The 17,251-nt window shown below is 38.2% G+C and overlaps 1 protein-coding gene across 1 annotated transcript; it reads right to left on the bottom strand.

Moving 5' to 3' along the window:
* Positions 1 to 13,497: 13,497 nt before the first annotated feature.
* On the bottom strand, positions 13,498 to 14,890 carry LOC124372518. Its single transcript, XM_046830918.1, has 2 exons — positions 14,186 to 14,890; positions 13,498 to 13,831 (listed from the first exon to the last, which is right to left on the bottom strand). The coding sequence occupies exons 1-2, from the start codon at positions 14,541 to 14,543 to the stop codon at positions 13,758 to 13,760; spliced, it is 432 nt and encodes a 143-aa protein (XP_046686874.1). The 5' UTR covers positions 14,544 to 14,890; the 3' UTR covers positions 13,498 to 13,757.
* Between the last annotated feature and the right edge of the window lie 2,361 nt (positions 14,891 to 17,251).

Below are 17,251 nucleotides of genomic sequence, written 5' to 3'. Positions count from 1 at the left end.
GAATCCACACTCGCTTTCGATGCCCCGCAGGACTCCAGCAGGGACTTCAGCGGCAAGGGAAGGTGATTTCCGCCACCGGGGTCGACTGGACGAGATAGCTGGTCGCAGATCTGGAGAGATCGGTTTTTCAATGTTCACAGCACGACGTCTCTAAGTGGAATGAGTGACAATCGTGGTCAATAGCAAAGAGATGGAGTTCGTTCCTCCACGTCGCTACGCTGTTTGCGTTCCAGATTGCAAGTTTTATACTTTTATCCATTAGAGAGGAGTTCCTAGAAAGACGTCAGTATGGCAGCAAGCAACTCGCGGGGAGTTTTCTTGTTATCGGATAAGATCGTTACAAGAGAGGTTTATCCACCTTAGGACAGCATCGTGGGACAGGAAGCTCTTTGGTTTGTGAGGTAAATCTCACAGTTGGTCTCCCCCGTCCTTTGGTGCCGCCGAGGTACTGGTTGCGGCTACAGCTGGAGGGTTGGTAAATCATTGGTTCCACTAGATCAACCTCAGTCAGTCTCTGCTGATTGTGGGTAGTTCATCGTCTGCCGGGAGGCACTTGCCTTTATGTCAGTGCGGGTCATAGCCCTAGTAGCTAGTGCTACCTGTCAGTTCAGTAGTGTACGTCAGTGTAGTGAAGTTAATCATCCATTGGAGGACGTAGACGGGGGACCTCCTAGGCCCGTAGTAGTCTGATGTGCTCCAAAGGCGAGGACTCTGCAGCTTCTTCGAAGGACGACGTTTAGGCCATCCACAAAGGTCCTTATCGTAGGGATGTTAGACGATGCTCTGACGACGGAGTTCCTGATGAACCAGGGCGACTCAGTGGCTCTCCGGAAGACGGCTGCTCTGGACTGCGAGCAGCTGTTTTTCTGGCGGTCTTGCAGGTGAGATGGTACCATGCAGGAGCCGCGTAGGTGATCACCGGTCGCACGAGGGCCGTGTAGAGCAGGACCTTTGTCTTGATCGGAAGCTTTTTGGAGTAGAGCAGGGGGCCGATGCTGGCAAAGCCCTTCCTCGCTAGGCTGCACAATCTTGTCACGTGGGGAGTCAGTGTAAGTCGTCTGTCCAGGAGAACCTCCAGATACTTGACAGATGTCGCCCGTCCGCTTGCCTCGGACATCTCGTGAAGTTGATGGCCTCACACTTGTCAGCGTTGACTTTTATTCTCCATCTCTGCAGCCAGGGCTCCAGTAGATTCAGCTGCCGCTGCATGTAGACACCGGCCATCCTCAGTTTGGCGGAGGTGGCCGTGAGGAGGGCGTCATCAGCGTAGAGCGACAGCTGGACTCTCGAAGCGACAGGAAAGTCGTTGGTGTACCACAGGTACAGGATCGGACCGAGCACTGATCTCTATGGCACACCAGAGGAGACTGGTCGTGAAGTGGACCTGAAGCTGGCAACGCTGACGGAGAAGGTCCGATGCTGGAGATCGGTCAGTTTGTAGAGTAGCCCCTCGTGCTACACTCTGTCGAAGGCCTTGCTGACATCTATCAGGACCGAAGTGGAGTGGTGTTTCTTCTCCGCCGTGCTGGTGAGGAGGTTTAGCACTCTGCGGAGTTGAAGCGTGGTGGAGTGTCTACTTCTAAATCCGTATTGTTCGGTCCTGATAGAGGTGAAGAAATCCTCAGGAAATCTCGCCAGGATGATCCGCTTGAGGATCTTGGAGAGCACAGGCAGCAGAGATAGGCCTGTGGTTCTCTGGGAAGAGTGGGTCCTTACCAGGCTTGGGGATTATGATCACCTTTTGCGTCCTTCCAGGTGGTCGGGAAGTGGGCAAGTCGAAGACAAGAGTTCAGGATGCAGGTGATCGTGTCCGCTGATATTCCCGACGCAGTCCTAACGGCGAGTCGTATCTCCTCTCTCAGGTGCTCTGGAAGTGGTGGATCAAGTTCCTTCCGTGAGAGAGGGGATGATGAGATGGTCACTGCTTCCTGGAGAGTAGTGGTCAGTGCTAGTACTTGTTGGTGTAGCTGGTCTGGTGATTCAACAGGAGTTGGTGGAGGCCGGGGTCTGTCAGCGAGGTAGTTAACTTTGGTGGGACGCGCCGTTGGGTAGACCGGCGCTCCGTCGTCCGGCAGGTCGAAGATCACCGGCACATGGTCCGACGAGAGGTCAGACACGGCAAAAAACCTCGAAGCATACGTGAAGTGAACAAGCTAGACCAACGTCAAGGATGTCTGGTTGGTATTGTCTGTTGTAATTGTAGTGGGTGGGTTCCTCAGGAGCCAGTAGTTGGATGTGTTTAGCGGCCCTCCAGGAAACGTTTGAGGCCCATCCCGACGGCGTTGTTGCTTCGGCATCCCCAGTCCAGGTGCTTAGCGTTCATGTCCCCTGCCACAAGTGCAGGGATGCTAGGCCGCAGAAGTGTGTCCAAGCATTGCGGCCTGCAGCGTCCTATGAGGCGGGTTGTAGATCTAGGCGATCTCGAGCTCGGCTCCGTAGAAGGGAACGGCTACTCGAGTAACCTCGATCCCCGGCGTGGGAACAGCAGGCAGTAGGCGATGAGGCAATCTGCGGTGAATCAGGACAGCCGAGCCTCCGCTGGGACGGTTGTTCAGTTGCAGCCTGTCAGTGCGGTACACCTGGAAGTTAGGGATACTGAAACGGTCTACTTGCCTGAAGTGTGTCTCCTGGAGTAGGGCGACGTCCACATCCATGTCTTGTAGAAGCTGGCTGAGCTCCAGCCTCTTGTCCGCTAGCCCGTTGGTGAAAGCCTTAACCTCCTAAGGCCTGGCGTACTTTTAAAAGGACTGAAAACCCTTTTTTTTAAGTTCAATATACACCTTTAAAGTCACTAAGACCCAATGTCCTGCAAGAAGGACAACATTTTGTACTCAAGTAAAACCCATGGAAATTTTGCACTTTGGAATAAGTTTTTTTTTAAATAATTTCTTATTCAATAACCTACTTAGACACTATAAAAACAAAATTTAAACAGTATATTTGATATATTTATACAATTGTGTATAGTCCTTTTAAAAGTACACCGGGTTTTCATTGGGTAAAATACAGGGTAGTGAAATCAAGAGACATTATTTTTTTAAACTTACATTTATTTCATTTTAATCAAACAGTTAAAAATTCAATTTATTTAAAAATAATAAATTTTTTTAAAAATTCAAATATGGTTCCTGTTTCTTTGTGCTATTAAAAATAATGGACCTTACACTTGTACACATCTCTGATGTTTTCTTTAAACACATAGTTACACTTTAGTTGTTTATAAGTTAAAAAGGGCTTAACATTGATGAAAGTTAAAAAAAAACAGATCCCTTGTGCTACTAAACATAAATGGACCTTACATTTGGTACACATTACCGATGCTTTCTTTGAACATTTTGGAGATTTTGCATCTCTGCTGTACTCCTGGCGTAATTTCAGGTAAGTGGTTCCCATGTGTCCTAAATCTCACACTTGGAAGTTCCTTGGGATTCCTTCCAGGTGTAACCTCTTCATCTGTGAGGTACTCTGAATCTTCACTGTCACTTGTGTAGATCTGTAAGATTAGAGTTTGATTCAATTAAATACTCTCCGTAATCCATCTTGTACTTTCTTAGTTGTGCCACTTTTTTTAATGGTATGTTTGACTTGATCTTGTCTTCTCGGCAGCAAATCCAGGAATTGGACATGGCTAAATCAAACAGGTGCATTATTGTTCTAGTGGTCCACTTCCTTGTCCGTTGTCTGCAAGAACAATATGATAGTATACGGTCTGCCATATCAACACCTCCCACATGTGTATTGTACGCCTTTATCACTTGAGGCTGAGGCATTGTAATGTACTTTTTTTCTGTCCTTGACCACCTACGAACCATATTGACTGGTTCTTTTCCTTCATTGCTAGATAGCATCATAACTGACTTATTATCTTGCCACTTTACTACACATAAATTGTTATCTTCTTTCACTCTAACATCCATTGCACCTCTGCCCTCTTTTTTCATTTCTTTATCAGACTTTAAGGGATTGTTAGGCAAGTATTTTTTGTCTAGAGTTTCTGTGGATCTGAAATCACGAGCCAAAAGTTCATCAGCCAACTTGACTGTGCTGAAAAGCCTGTCAAAGTAAATTTTATGTCCAGGAACTAATGAGCGTGTCAAACATAGAACAGCACCCTCCATACTAGAAAACCCCGCAGCCTTTCCCTCTTGAAAAGAGTTTGAAGTTTGAAAAATGTCAAATTCGCAAACCACACCATTTGGGTTAGCAAGCACAAACGCTTTTAAACCTACAGGATTTGGTTTATTAGGAACATACTGTTTTAAAACTTTCCAATTCTTTCCAATTAAAAGTCGACTTCTTTCTAGGTGTCGGTTGTTCTTAGGTCCTTTTCGTCTTCCTCGCACCGCAAGATTTTTGGCTCATCTGAAACAATAAAACCACAAATTGTTCTAGACTGTTTATTATATTTTTATGATTTATACTAAAATTTTCACTGTATATAAAATAATTCTTTTCCTAGAAAACAGTTATATTAATTTTAGTTTGAAGTTTATTTTGGAACAAAACTAGGCTACTGTTATTCATAGCTTAGCAATTAGTGTTTTTAAACCCCCTCTCAGTTATTACCTTGGTATTGTCATTATTGAAAGTCAATGGTTGGTCCATGTTATCATCACTGTCGTCAATATTGTGTGAATCAGGGACATAATCAGGATCTTCATCTGTGTCGTCACTGACGTTTCCAAGATCTATTATTGGTTGGTTTTGGATGTCTCTCACCAAATCAGTATCTTGGTCATCATCCTCCGAAACATCCATGTCGGAGTCATCAAGCTGGTTGATGGGTGTTCATAATTTCTGCATTGTTTACTGGAACAATTAAATTATGTTATCCATGGCTGTAAAACAATTTTTTTGTGTAACTTTAAATAAGAGCGAAAACTTCATAAGCCTAAATGTTCATCCTTTTTTTGAAGTTAAATTAACTAAATAAATGTGTAAAACAGGTAAATTTATTTAAAATTGTCTATTTTCCTAAAAAGTGTCAACAATTATAGGAAACACATCTTTATGAAATGTTTAGTCGCTTAAGCCTGGTGTCCTTATATTAGGACAATCTACTTTTGAGATAAAGAGTTTAAAACCCAATGTACTTTTATAAGGACACAACTTTTTAATGATAAAAACCAGTCTTTTACAGTAGATTTTCAATGGGTTTCACCTTGTATATACTAGCTATATAAATTATACTGCAAGTTTCTAATGAGAAAATATTAACAATCAATATTTTTTAAATACTTACAATGATGTTGAAAATCAAGCCTCCGCCTCCTTGTTAAAGCCATCTTTCTGGAGGTTATGTTTATGGCTTAAACTAACCAGCTAACTGAACACACATGTAATGACTCAAACCCCCCCCCCCCCAAAAAAAAAAAAAACCGTAACATACAAATATTTCCTTCTTGGTAAAAAAATCCCTAAAACTCTGTCCTTCTAAAATGAAAATCCGTGAAAATCACGTCTAGGGGTGCGGTCCCTGGGCCATTGATAATGTCCTCTTGAGGCGCAAGACATGGAGTGTTTATGGATTTCTTTCTTCTTGCCCTTATGAGCACGAAGAGTGTCTATGTCCAACTCTTTTATATTTGAAGGACCAAAGTCCACATTTGAAAAGATTTTTCGGTTGCATGGATATATTCCACAAACGTCGAAACCATGGACGGCTATTTGACCACTTTGGCACCTTAGATAGGCTTTTCCAAACAGCTCAGCTATGTTATACGGTCCGAGTGGTTTATCATTATGGAGCATCCATTGCCTAACATTTTCACTATAATGATGTTTAAGTGGAGACATGAATGATTTGTCTAGTGGCTGCATCTTGTGAGAGGTATGGGGTGGTAAGCTAATTATTGTTATGTGGTTTTGTTTTGCAATATCTACGACATCAATATTCTTAGTGTGGGTCTTATGCCCATCAAGGATAAGAAGAACCGGACTTTCCTTTGTAGGGTTAACTTTTTTGATGAAATGGTTTAACCACTCGGTGAATAAATTTCCTTGAATCCAACCAGATGGATGGGCTCTTCCTATTGAACCAGGAGGGGCACCTTTCATCAAGACATCTGTCATGTTTTTCCTAGGAAACATCATCAGTGGTGGAACAAATGTCCCACTGGCGCTCATACAACACACAACAGTCACAAGAGACCCTCTTTCGGCAGCACTTAGGACACCAACTTGCCGTTTACCTTTAAGGCCCACAACTTTAGGTACCTTACTCTGTACGACGGATAAACCGGTCTCGTCCACATTAAATATGCGGTCAGGAGCATAGTTGCACTTTCTTAACTCTGCCTCTAGGATATCAAAAAACGCATTAACAGCATCTTCATTAAAGCCATTAGCTCTAGAAAATGATGTAGCTGTTGGTTTTAGAATAGACAACACATCCTTATGACGGTGTAAAAAGTGGTCAAACCACGCTCTGCCAGCCATTCCAATACCAGAAAATGGATGGTCTACTCCATTCCTTTCGCACAGTTGAAAGGCTAAACGCCTAACATCATCTCTCGTTAGACCATAAAACTTTTGTTCCATAAGAAAGCAAATAGTGAACCAGTTTGTCTTCCATTTCACTGGGCATAATTGGTTTCCTTCCCAATTTTCTTGAAACCGCTTCTTCAGGAGGTATTCCCAGATGAACTAGTCTTTGAAGCGTAGTCCGAGGTACCGAAAATTCTTTGGAAGCTTTTAAAAAGCCCATCTTCTTCTCTGACACAGCTTCAATTGCCGCTTTCATTTTGTCTTGGTCCCAACGTTGCCGATTATGTTTTCTTCTTACGTGGATTTAAAACTTTCCTAGGCATATGTAACAGAAAAAAAACGAATCTTGAAGGGGTTGTAATATGGGCTAGACGGATACAGTAGCCCATATAACCACCACAGTGAATGCCCATATTGCCACCTTCGCCATCTTGGAAAGAAACGCGACCCCATCAGTTGAAAACTACTTATTATTAACTATGTTGTAGTGCTAAACCAATCCCTATATATTGTACAGTTCGTGGATAGGAAATTTACGACAATATACATACAAATAATACTTGCAATAAGGTATAACTCTCCTTTAAACCTTCCCTTTACCATTGATGAACTTGATTCATCACTAAAGGCGACATCAAATTCTGCTCCAGGTCCCGATAACATACATTATGCCATGTTGCGGAACCTGACGGAGGATGGAAAACAAGATCTTCTGATATTATACAGGGTGATTCAAAACTAAACGGCAATCTCTCGAGAGCTTATTCTATAGGTAAAAACAAGTAAAAAAGTTCATATAACCATATGCCCGGAAACGCTTCGTTAGCGAGTTACGCCTAGCGAAAGATTTCGCACGGATTTCAGAACCCTTGGTGAAGTCAGGGCCGTATAAAAATGGTAAAGGTAGTTACAAAGATACAAATACGATTGTTTTTTATGTTTTTATATCTGAAAAATTTATTAAAATTCGTCCCAGAGCTGTAAATGCAATACTTTCAGAGATATCTTACGTAAAACACAAGAATTGGTGCAAAGAAATAACACATTTTTGTGTTTAACGTAAGATTTACTTCCATAAATGTTAAATAAAGGTCATTTTGTTCTTAAACAGATTTGTTGAACATTTAATTCTGAAAAGATTCATGTGAATTACTTAGGAAAAAAATTAATAATAGGTATTGAAATTTAGCTTTATTTAAAAATAAAACAGACGCACAAAAATGCATATTCTTATCTGCATAAAATATTAACTAATGTTTAGGTTGTGAGTAACAGCTGATCATTTATTCTAGACTGAACATTAACATAAAATGTATTTACCTTTATAAAACTGTAATAATCACCTATAATAGTTTGCTCAAAGTGTCCTCCGTTGTTAGCAATGCAAGTCCGGACTACACCTGGGCCCTGTTCTCTTGTCCCAGGTGGGTGGTTGCCTTAAGCAAGGCTAATTGGGAGGCGCAGGTTACCCTGACTAACAGGTACAAAATTCCAAAGAAATCTAACATTTCTTCATAATTGGTTGGCAAACAATCTCTCTCTCGTGAATATTTGTCGCGTACGCTGTCTAACTGTGTATTTGTATATTTGACAATATCTTCAATTGTTTGATCAGGAAAAAATAATTTTCCAACATTCAACAATAGTTTGACAGTCTCTAGCAGCCCTTTTGACTCCAGGTAATTTTGTAACAATATTTTGTTTGCGAGTTTTAGATTGTCTTGCTTCAAACGGTTTGTGAATAAACCATTTGCAAAAGGGATCTTTTCCAACATAAAACAAATTGGCATTAGCTACCTGATCAGATTGAAGCTGTGGTGGTGCTGATCCCGTTGCTTGTGAAGGCAGAGGCCTACTGGGATCATCAATTACCATTGGTTCTTCTCGTGCCTGTTCAGGGGTCGAATTACTTTCTTCGTCACTAGACTGTTCAGTTCCAGTATTGTGTTCATAATGGTCAGATGGGCCATCAATTTCACTGTTTGATGAAAAATACAATTCACTTTCACTGTGGTCACTATCTTCTAACCAACTTATTATTGCGTCTTTATTGTTGTTTTTTTCGCCATTGTAATTAGTAACTTACACGAACTATTATCGTAAGTACACAAAAACAGTTTATTTATAAACTAATAAAAAACTAACACGTTTGCATTAGGGTCATTCCATGTCAATTCAACCAGGTCATTTCACCAAACACCTCAGATTTTTATGAAACTTGGTACATTTGTTCTATATATAGAGATTAATAACACCACCAAATTTTAAATTTTTATCTCACATACTTTTTTAGTTATGGCACTTTAAAGTTTGGTCGTTTCTCAGTTTCCGAGCATTGGATAGTGCCCAGTAAAACGTGTATTAGGATAGAAAAAAAAATTCTCATTCACTTATTTGGCACCCAATCTTGGTTAAATTTTTAAGGTAGGTTTATATAAGTATAAGGAAGTTAAAAAAAATATATAACATAACCCTAAGCTAAGCATAAAATATTATATAAAAAATATTTTTTGAACTTTTTACAATTTAAAAAACGGGAACATGGCTCAGCGTAAAATTAAATATCTCAAAAAGGGAATGAGATAATCAAGAATTTTTTCCCCCCTAAATTATCTATATGAAATGGGCTTTAATTTAATAAAATAAAAGTTTTGTGTATTTTTCTTCCTTCTATTTATTGATACCATTGAAAGTGACATTATATTACTTACGAGCAATGTGAAGTTCGCCTGGTTTCAATAAATGGGTATAGCTTGTTAAACAAGGATAAATTACATTTTTATGTTTGGAAATCATAATTCACCCTTTCACTGTACTTATTTTAAGGCTTTGAAAGTTAATGAACCATTAGCTTTTCAATTAATTTTATGCACTCTGGTGAGAATTGATATGTTCTTCCAGTCGAGGTGTTGTGGAGGCTCAACCACTGCAAGGATGTGTGGAATCGGCACATCACATATATCATCTCGTTTTGGCCAGTAAAATGAGGGGGATGGTCCTGCTGGATGAAGAAATTTTACTGTAGCGTCTCCATCTTCCTTGGCAACATTTGTTATTATCCCAAAGAACCAAAGATTGTCGTATTTACAAGCAATGTAGCGTGAGGGGTACAAATCTTCTTCTCTTACATTTAAGGCCAACCCTCTCCTTAAATTGTACGTTAGGCTAGGATGTTCATCAGTACTAATTCGCCTTGCTTCTAATGTTCCTGAAGAGTCCAAGGGTCTAAAGTTGTGAAAACTTCTGGTACCTGGAAGAGTATTAAGGTTTTCAAAACGTGTTTCAAGCTGTCGGCGAACATCATCTGCTGATTCTTTTGAAATGAAATGGAAATTTATTTTGGATATGTTTGATTTACAAAACTCGTAAAAGGTAGCTGCTGTTAGTATTTGATCTTGAAGAGGCCTTTGAAGACTTGCTTTTCTCGCCAACCTTTTAACAGTTCCCCCAATACCGTCACATTCAGTTTTGCCGTGGCTTGTAGCAAAGAAAGACCATTGGCCTTTAATTTTGAAGTCTTTTTCATGAAGTGAAAGGTTCATGAAGTTGTATTTGTTCTTGTACTGTCCGGCGCAACCGTCACTGTAATAGTGAACATCCGTGACATTGGGATAATTTTCCTTGACATACTCTAACAGGGTTTCTTGTATTTTATAAACCATACAAACATCATGATTTAAGTCATCGGAGATTACACAATGTGATGAGACTATTTTTTCCTCGTCAACACACATGTTAATAATTACTGGATGAACAGTACAGGAGTCTGAGGTCCAATGATAACCCTGCACCTCATCTTGAATCACAAATGAGAAATTCTCACTAAAGTCCATTGATATAATGGCTTCGTTTGGCGCACAGTTATCCTTTAAGCTTTTAAAATAGCTGGACTGGCTTTTTGCAATATAAGAATGAGGGATCAGTTTTTCTATTTTTTTGTTGCCAACTCGTCAAACAAATTCATCAATAGTTGAAGTTTGTGTTATCATCTGTGTCCTGTCTGTAGCTACCCACTGTTTGAATTCTATTCTATCATCTTCTTCATAGTTTTCAAACTTTGCTTGTAAGAATGTTGTCAGATTGTCTTTTGAGGGACCATGTTTCACATCGCCTTAACATGCAGTTTTGAGTTGGATTTTCACATAAAAGAAGATTTTGTAGATCTTTGTGACTCTCTTCCAGTTGTGCTGCATGTATTAAGAGCAACACATTTTGATGAATAGTACACACACAAACAGAGTGTGTTCCACTAGCACCAGCCAGAACACACCATTTGGGACGAAGAGTACAAAAACTTGGAGAAACCCTATTTTTATGTCAGGATGTTCCCTTTTGAAGTTTGCAAATATTTCATTGAGGTTACTTAAAATTAATCTTTTCTTCTCATATTTTTTCTTTCCCAGGCTTACTACATCTTTCATACCTGGCAAAACTCTTGATTGCTCGTCGCTTTGATAAAAATTTTGTGACCAACTCCACAACTTCAGGACTGAGTTTCTTTCCTCTTCTTGGTTCAGGTTCAGCCAAAAGTCCTTTTTCTTTGTACAATTTTTGTGCCTGTCTAGCAGAATAATCAGACACTTCAAAGGCATCTTTGATTTTTGTTCTCGACCAATTCAGTGATGCTGGAATCGTTAATAGTTGTATTTTCTTTTTTGATGAAAGTTTATTTACTTCACTTTTTATATTCTCAACAAGCAGGTCCATTTCATCTGCTTTTTGTTCAGCTGTTTTTTGCAATTTAGGTATTTTTGGTGGCAACTGAACATCTAAAACTGTTTCAATTTTCTTTTTTACATTTTGATGCAGTTTTTTCTAATTTATTTTGTGCATAACCAATTTTGGAGTTTTCATTCAACGCATGTAATTTAAGAGGTGAACAACCAATATCCGTTAAAGAGGAATTTAGAGAATCAATAGCCTCTTCTTTTTGTAACTGAGTTTCAGTTTCAGTCGGCAGTGTAAAAAAGATCATCATCATGTGATTCTTCTTCACAGTCATTTGGAGTAGAGAATATATTTTTAGAGCAATTGGTGCACAACTTTTCCCCTGGTTTTACCTTTAAACCTTTTGTGATACAGGCCTGACTTTTGCTGAATACTTACAACTCTTAAGCCATTTTTAATGGGTTTCTTATGTTTTTTAAAAGGATCACAACAGACTTTTTGGAGGAATTCGTACTTGGTCAAAAATAAACTCTTATGATGCAAACAAATGTTAATTATTTCCTTATCATCTAATTCACTTCTTATTTTAATCAAGTTGAGATTTTCTTCAGACAAATCACTAACATTTTCTAGCCCTTTTTTTGTAACATAAGTTAATTTGTGGCATTCTGTCAGTTTTAATAGCCCTATACTACACTTATTGTCCATTTCTAATTGATTTAAAAGCAGGTTAAATTTCTCTTCTTTACAAATGCATCATAAAACAACGAAAATTTCAAAAATTAAGTTCAAAAATTTGATCTATACAAGTATATGGAATATCATTAATCTTTGTATTAATATTAGGTTTTTTAAAGATTGGCACCTTAGTTAAAAACTCAATTTCAACACTCAGACACACACACTAACACAATATCATAAATCCAAAGAAAGGTAAACACCACTTTATAACCACCACAGCTTATAACACTGTTACCTCTTGGGACACTAGTAACAGACTGGCTCATAACTGTCAGATACACTGCCTAGAAAAGCAGCCTGTCATGACATGAAAACCTCGTGTTGCAACTTGCCCAGGTTAGGAGGTAGAATATCTGCCTGTTTATTTCTGTAGTCTAATCTATTTAAACATGAATGTTGACATTGAACTTAGGTACAGTACTGTGTTAAAACTAAGCTTCTATATAAATATTATAATAATTATAATGTTTATATAGAACATTATAATTATTAAAATGTTAAATTAAAATTATTAAAAATTTTATTTAATTTTCATTAACAATCTGTAGCCATTGAGACTGGTACAACCTCGCTTTGATTGTAATTAATATATTGTAACTTGCAATGGCCTTAGTTAATAGAAGGAAGAAAATACACAAAACTTTTATTTATTAAATTAAAGCCCACTTCATATAGATAATTTAGGGGGGAAAAAATTCTTGATTATCTCATTCCCTTTTTGAGATATTTAATTTTACGCTGAGCCATGTTCCCATTTTTTAAATTGTAAAAAGTTCAAAAAATATTTTTTTTATAATATTTTATGCTTAGCTTAGGGTTATGTTATATATTTTTTTTAACTTCCTTATACTTATATAAACCTACCTTGAAAATTTTCACCAAGATTGGGTGCCAAATAAGTGAATGAGAATTTTTTTTTCTATCCTAATACACGTTTTACTGGGCACTATCCAAGGCTCGGAAATTGAGAAACGACCAAACTTTAAAGTGCCATAACTAAAAAAGTATGTGAGATAAAAATTTAAAATTTGGTGGTGTTATTAATCTCTATATATAGAACAAATGTACCAAGTTTCATAAAAATCTGAGGTGTTTGGTGAAAAAATTATTTTTTTCTGGTTTGAATTGATGTGGAATGACCCATTCACTACATCACAAGTTTTTTATAACGTAAACGGGCGCGTCGTTAGATGGCATCTACACAACAGCGGTACGTAACTAGGCGCGTGTCTAGACGGCAACTAAGGCGGCAGGCGTGTTCTACTTCAGAACTCCCCCCTCCCTTCCGGTTAGGGTGAATCGTCGGGTTTCTCGGAAAAACCAATGCCTCATATGGTCGACGGATCATTGTCAAACCTTCATTGTGGTCAGACAAAAATTGAAAAAAATACAATGTAACTACTAAATTGTATAGATGCCATCTAACAACGCGCCTCACCGCGGGTTTAAAGCAATTTTGATGACGTCGCATATATGCGTCTCCTGGTTGTCTGGCTTGATTTCTGGCTGTTCTTGTATTTACTCTTACCATTTGTGAGGCGGAAAGCAAAAAGGGACCTCTTGTCTCAAATTTTTTATTTTGAGTGTTTTATATTTTTTATTATAAGCAATTAATTTCTAACAATTCGGTGCAAAAATCATATTGATACGAGTTTATTTGACCGAGTTATCATGGTTTGAATTTTAAAAAATAAAATAAGGATTTTTGAGAAAAACACATTTAAACAATTCAAAGAGGTATAAAATATTTATTTATCATATTTAAGAAATAAATTTTATATAAAATTAAAGCTTATACTATTGTCTTTTGATTGGTATATTTGTATTTTTCAAATGTCTCCAAATTTTGTTTATTGTAGTGGTTAGACTGAACGCTTGCGGCGCTTCTTTGAAGGTCCTAGGACTGCAGCAGGATTGTCAGGCTCAGGATCTGCTGCTGCAACCAAGAACCAAGATCTTAATAGACCATAAAACTACATATATATTGCATATAATATATTATATACATATGTAATATATTTTATATAATCTTTAATATTTTTTAAATTCACTTGCATAATGGGGTAACCCCCCCCCCCCAACCAGTCATGATGAACAAAACATTTTTCAAGATACTGGTTTTATCTAATTATTTTAAACATAGATAATTATGTTATTGAAACAATAACAAGTTCCTCTGTAAACTTACTCTACAAACTAAACAGAAGAATTTGTCAATTAATACATTAGATGAAAACAATAAAAGTTTTACCTAAACAATCTATTGACGTTACAAATTTTAGATAATTACCTGCCATTGCTTCTGTAGCTTGCTCAGGTTCTACTGGAGGACATAACGTATCCTTGAACTCCTCTTTACAATACTGCCTGATGTTTTTATGTAAGTATTCCCTGCGTTGCCGTGTCATTCCTTCTGGGATGATTTCATCTGGGAAGCCGTGTGGTCCATCTTGTAAAGCGAATATCTGATGCACAAACTCGTTCCCATCTAGCTCAGTTTTGCAGTGTACTTTGCCTTTGTATTCAACACTAAACTCAAAATGGTTGTATTGCGTAATGTGAGCGATCTTTTTGGCACTATGGTTTTGAAAGAAACGTAACCAGTCATAGGTTTTTAGAGCTACTTCACCTTTTTCGTTTCCAACCATAACTGCTGAGTTTACACGTTTAGATGGTGTTGATTTTTCAATACAATCAACTAAGTCGGACAGAGATGACACATTAGTTACTCTAAACTTCTTTTTTCAATAGACCAAATGCCCAATCACATGCGAATTTGGTGTGACCTACTGGCATGAAAGACAACACAATTTTCTTATTTTTGTGTTCGCAAATCCTCCATGCTAAGTAACCCATCAAAATATTGTTTTTGTTTTGCCCTACACAATTATCAGCGTGGATATACATCACGTCTTCTCCAGAACTGTTGCTTTCCAAATAGTGGTCAAATAGGCTAACTATGAGATTAGAACCTTTCGTCGTACTGACACTTTCAGGAATGTAATAGTTTATCTGTTGATTTTTCGTTTCGCACATCACCCCAAAAATGCCTACTTTGAACGGCACTAAGAAGTATATTGGGCCAGGCTGCATTGGATTGCTTGGTATGTGCACTTGTTGTGCCATATCAAAGCTGTAGTGCACTGTAGATGTGTCACCATTTTCTAAATTCTCTCTAGTTTTTTTAATTGTGTCATTATAGTGCTTTCTTTCTTTAGCAACAGTTTCCAAGTGTAGTGTCATTTTTTCCAAGGTTTGCATTTTGATCTCTTCAGAAACTGAAGCCATTTCTGCCCCAGATGTATAATGTTTTTGGCATATAGCACATAGATCAGACCTCGGCTTCATAACTACAATATCAGGACAAATATCTCTCCAAATGTTAGTAAAGATTTTTTGATGCACAGGCTTTTCTTGCATTTCATCAGTGAATGAAGCTCTATACTTGTCATAAATCTTAACTTTAGAATCACTTGAAGGAAGCAGTTTTAAGCTGGTGTTGTAAACTGTCTTGCTTCTTCCGGGAAGAATAATGGCATGCTGTTCAGCATAGTTCTGCAGGAACTTTTACCACAAACTCAGTGTCTTTAAATGATGTAACATTTTTTTTAACTTTCCCTGTGTTTCCGTGTGCTGTGGCAATCAATCCTGAAGTGTTGTACATCTTGGTTAGGCGTTTTAACCTTTTTATTTTAATATTATGAGCAAACATGTATGTGTTTTTGCAAACTGGCCTACCTTTGAGATAGAACGTTGTTCGAGAATTTTTTCTTTCAGTGTTTTTTCCGGTGAGATCTTGAGGTTAGTGTTGTATCATTCGTTAGGCTACGAAGTTGGCCTAATATGACCTTGGTCTAATTTATTTACATGGCCGTGGTAATGGTCTAGCTCAGCACATTCGTATCGCATTTCTACAAATTCTTCAGCAGAAAACATACCAGAACAATTTCCCTTACAACCACAACTAGTTCCTTTAAAATTCTGAACTATGTTGCGATCGTTCACCGCGTCAAAAGTGTCTACTAAATTGGCAGCAACATCCACCATTACAAGGTTATGGCCACCATCGTTTTCGTCTAGCACTTGTTGATTATTAGCCTCTATTTCAATGATAACATTTTCAATATTAATAACATCAACATTATTACCTGCATCTGCCACCAGCATATCTTGTATTTCATCAACTTTTGGAATATCATTGAGCAAAGAAATGTCAGCAATATTAACTGAAGTGTCTTGTTCGGGTAGGCCTATCGGTTTCCTCTTCATCTTCACTACTTGATTCGTCACTGCTTAAAGGCCTTTCAGAGAAATAATCCGCGTAAACACTGTAGTCCTCATCACTAATATTTTGATTGTTACCAAAACTTAAACTATTTAAAACATTCAAAACTTTATCTTCATCCATTTCGCTGATAAATGTTTACGAACAACTAGCACAACAACAACAGGGAAGCTTTGATTTAGCTTATTATGACCACTTTGTTTGTCAGCTGTTAATGGCTGCCAACCGTATTGTAAGTAATTGTACTGAATGTAAAAACACGTATAGTTTACTAATAATACTAACTACTATAATTTTATTAATTATAGTTATTATTTTAAAAGAAACACTAAACAAATCCTATTAACAGTTGCTTATAATACATCTAGAATATTCAACTAGCTGAGAAAGACTCCAACTTGATTAAATCACAACGCAACAGCTGGCAAGGTTTCTGTTGAAGGGCAATGTTTTCTAGGACCAGAAAACGTTCTACTACCTTTAGCTCCCCGCTCGTCCCTAGTTCCAACAAATGTCAACAGAATTCAGGAGAAGCCTCTCTTTGAAGCGCTTTACGTAAATCCAAGCATTTTAGAAAAGGGACCTGTTGTCGGCTCCATGTTATATAACTCCATAACGACAAGAGGTCCCTTTTCTCAAGCAACGACATATGTCTCATTTTCGTTGTTTTTTTCGAGTGTATTATCTGGTCGAATACTAACATACCATTCGATTTACATTGCAGAATGATAGTTAGAGAACAATAATCGACTAAAAACAGAAAATCGATGTATTTGACCCAAATCACTCATTTGGCCTGTACTGAAAATTTTACTCGCCCAACAAGAGGTCCCTTTTTTGCTTTCCGCCTCACATTTCATGTTTGTCCTCAGTTTGTAATCATGGTTACATTACGTTTATCACACCATCGAACTATTATAGCATATTATCATTATCCCGCAGCTCAACATCGGCGTTGGAGTCATTATCCCGCAGATCGGCGGTTTGTGGCGGCACTGAAACGTTTTGTACCATGAACGGTTGGTCGGGGCGGATCCGTCCTAGGGGTCTGTGGTTGTGGTGCTGGATTGT

Source organism: Homalodisca vitripennis, unplaced genomic scaffold (assembly GCF_021130785.1).
Source record: "Homalodisca vitripennis isolate AUS2020 unplaced genomic scaffold, UT_GWSS_2.1 ScUCBcl_3417;HRSCAF=8945, whole genome shotgun sequence".
NCBI lineage: Eukaryota > Metazoa > Arthropoda > Insecta > Hemiptera > Cicadellidae > Homalodisca > Homalodisca vitripennis.
Note: the sequence above shows the minus strand (reverse complement) of the source record. Positions and strands in the feature narration are given on the sequence as shown.

Bases quoted from the DNA above. Each gene is read 5' to 3' on its own strand.
- LOC124372518 (XM_046830918.1), bottom strand. From the start codon at position 14,543: ATGGTTGGAAACGAAAAAGGTGAAGTAGCTCTAAAAACCTATGACTGG. The intron at 13,832-14,185 runs GTAATTATCTAA...TCTTGGTTGCAG, and splicing joins AGCTACAGAAGCAATGGCAG to CAGCAGATCCTGAGCCTGAC.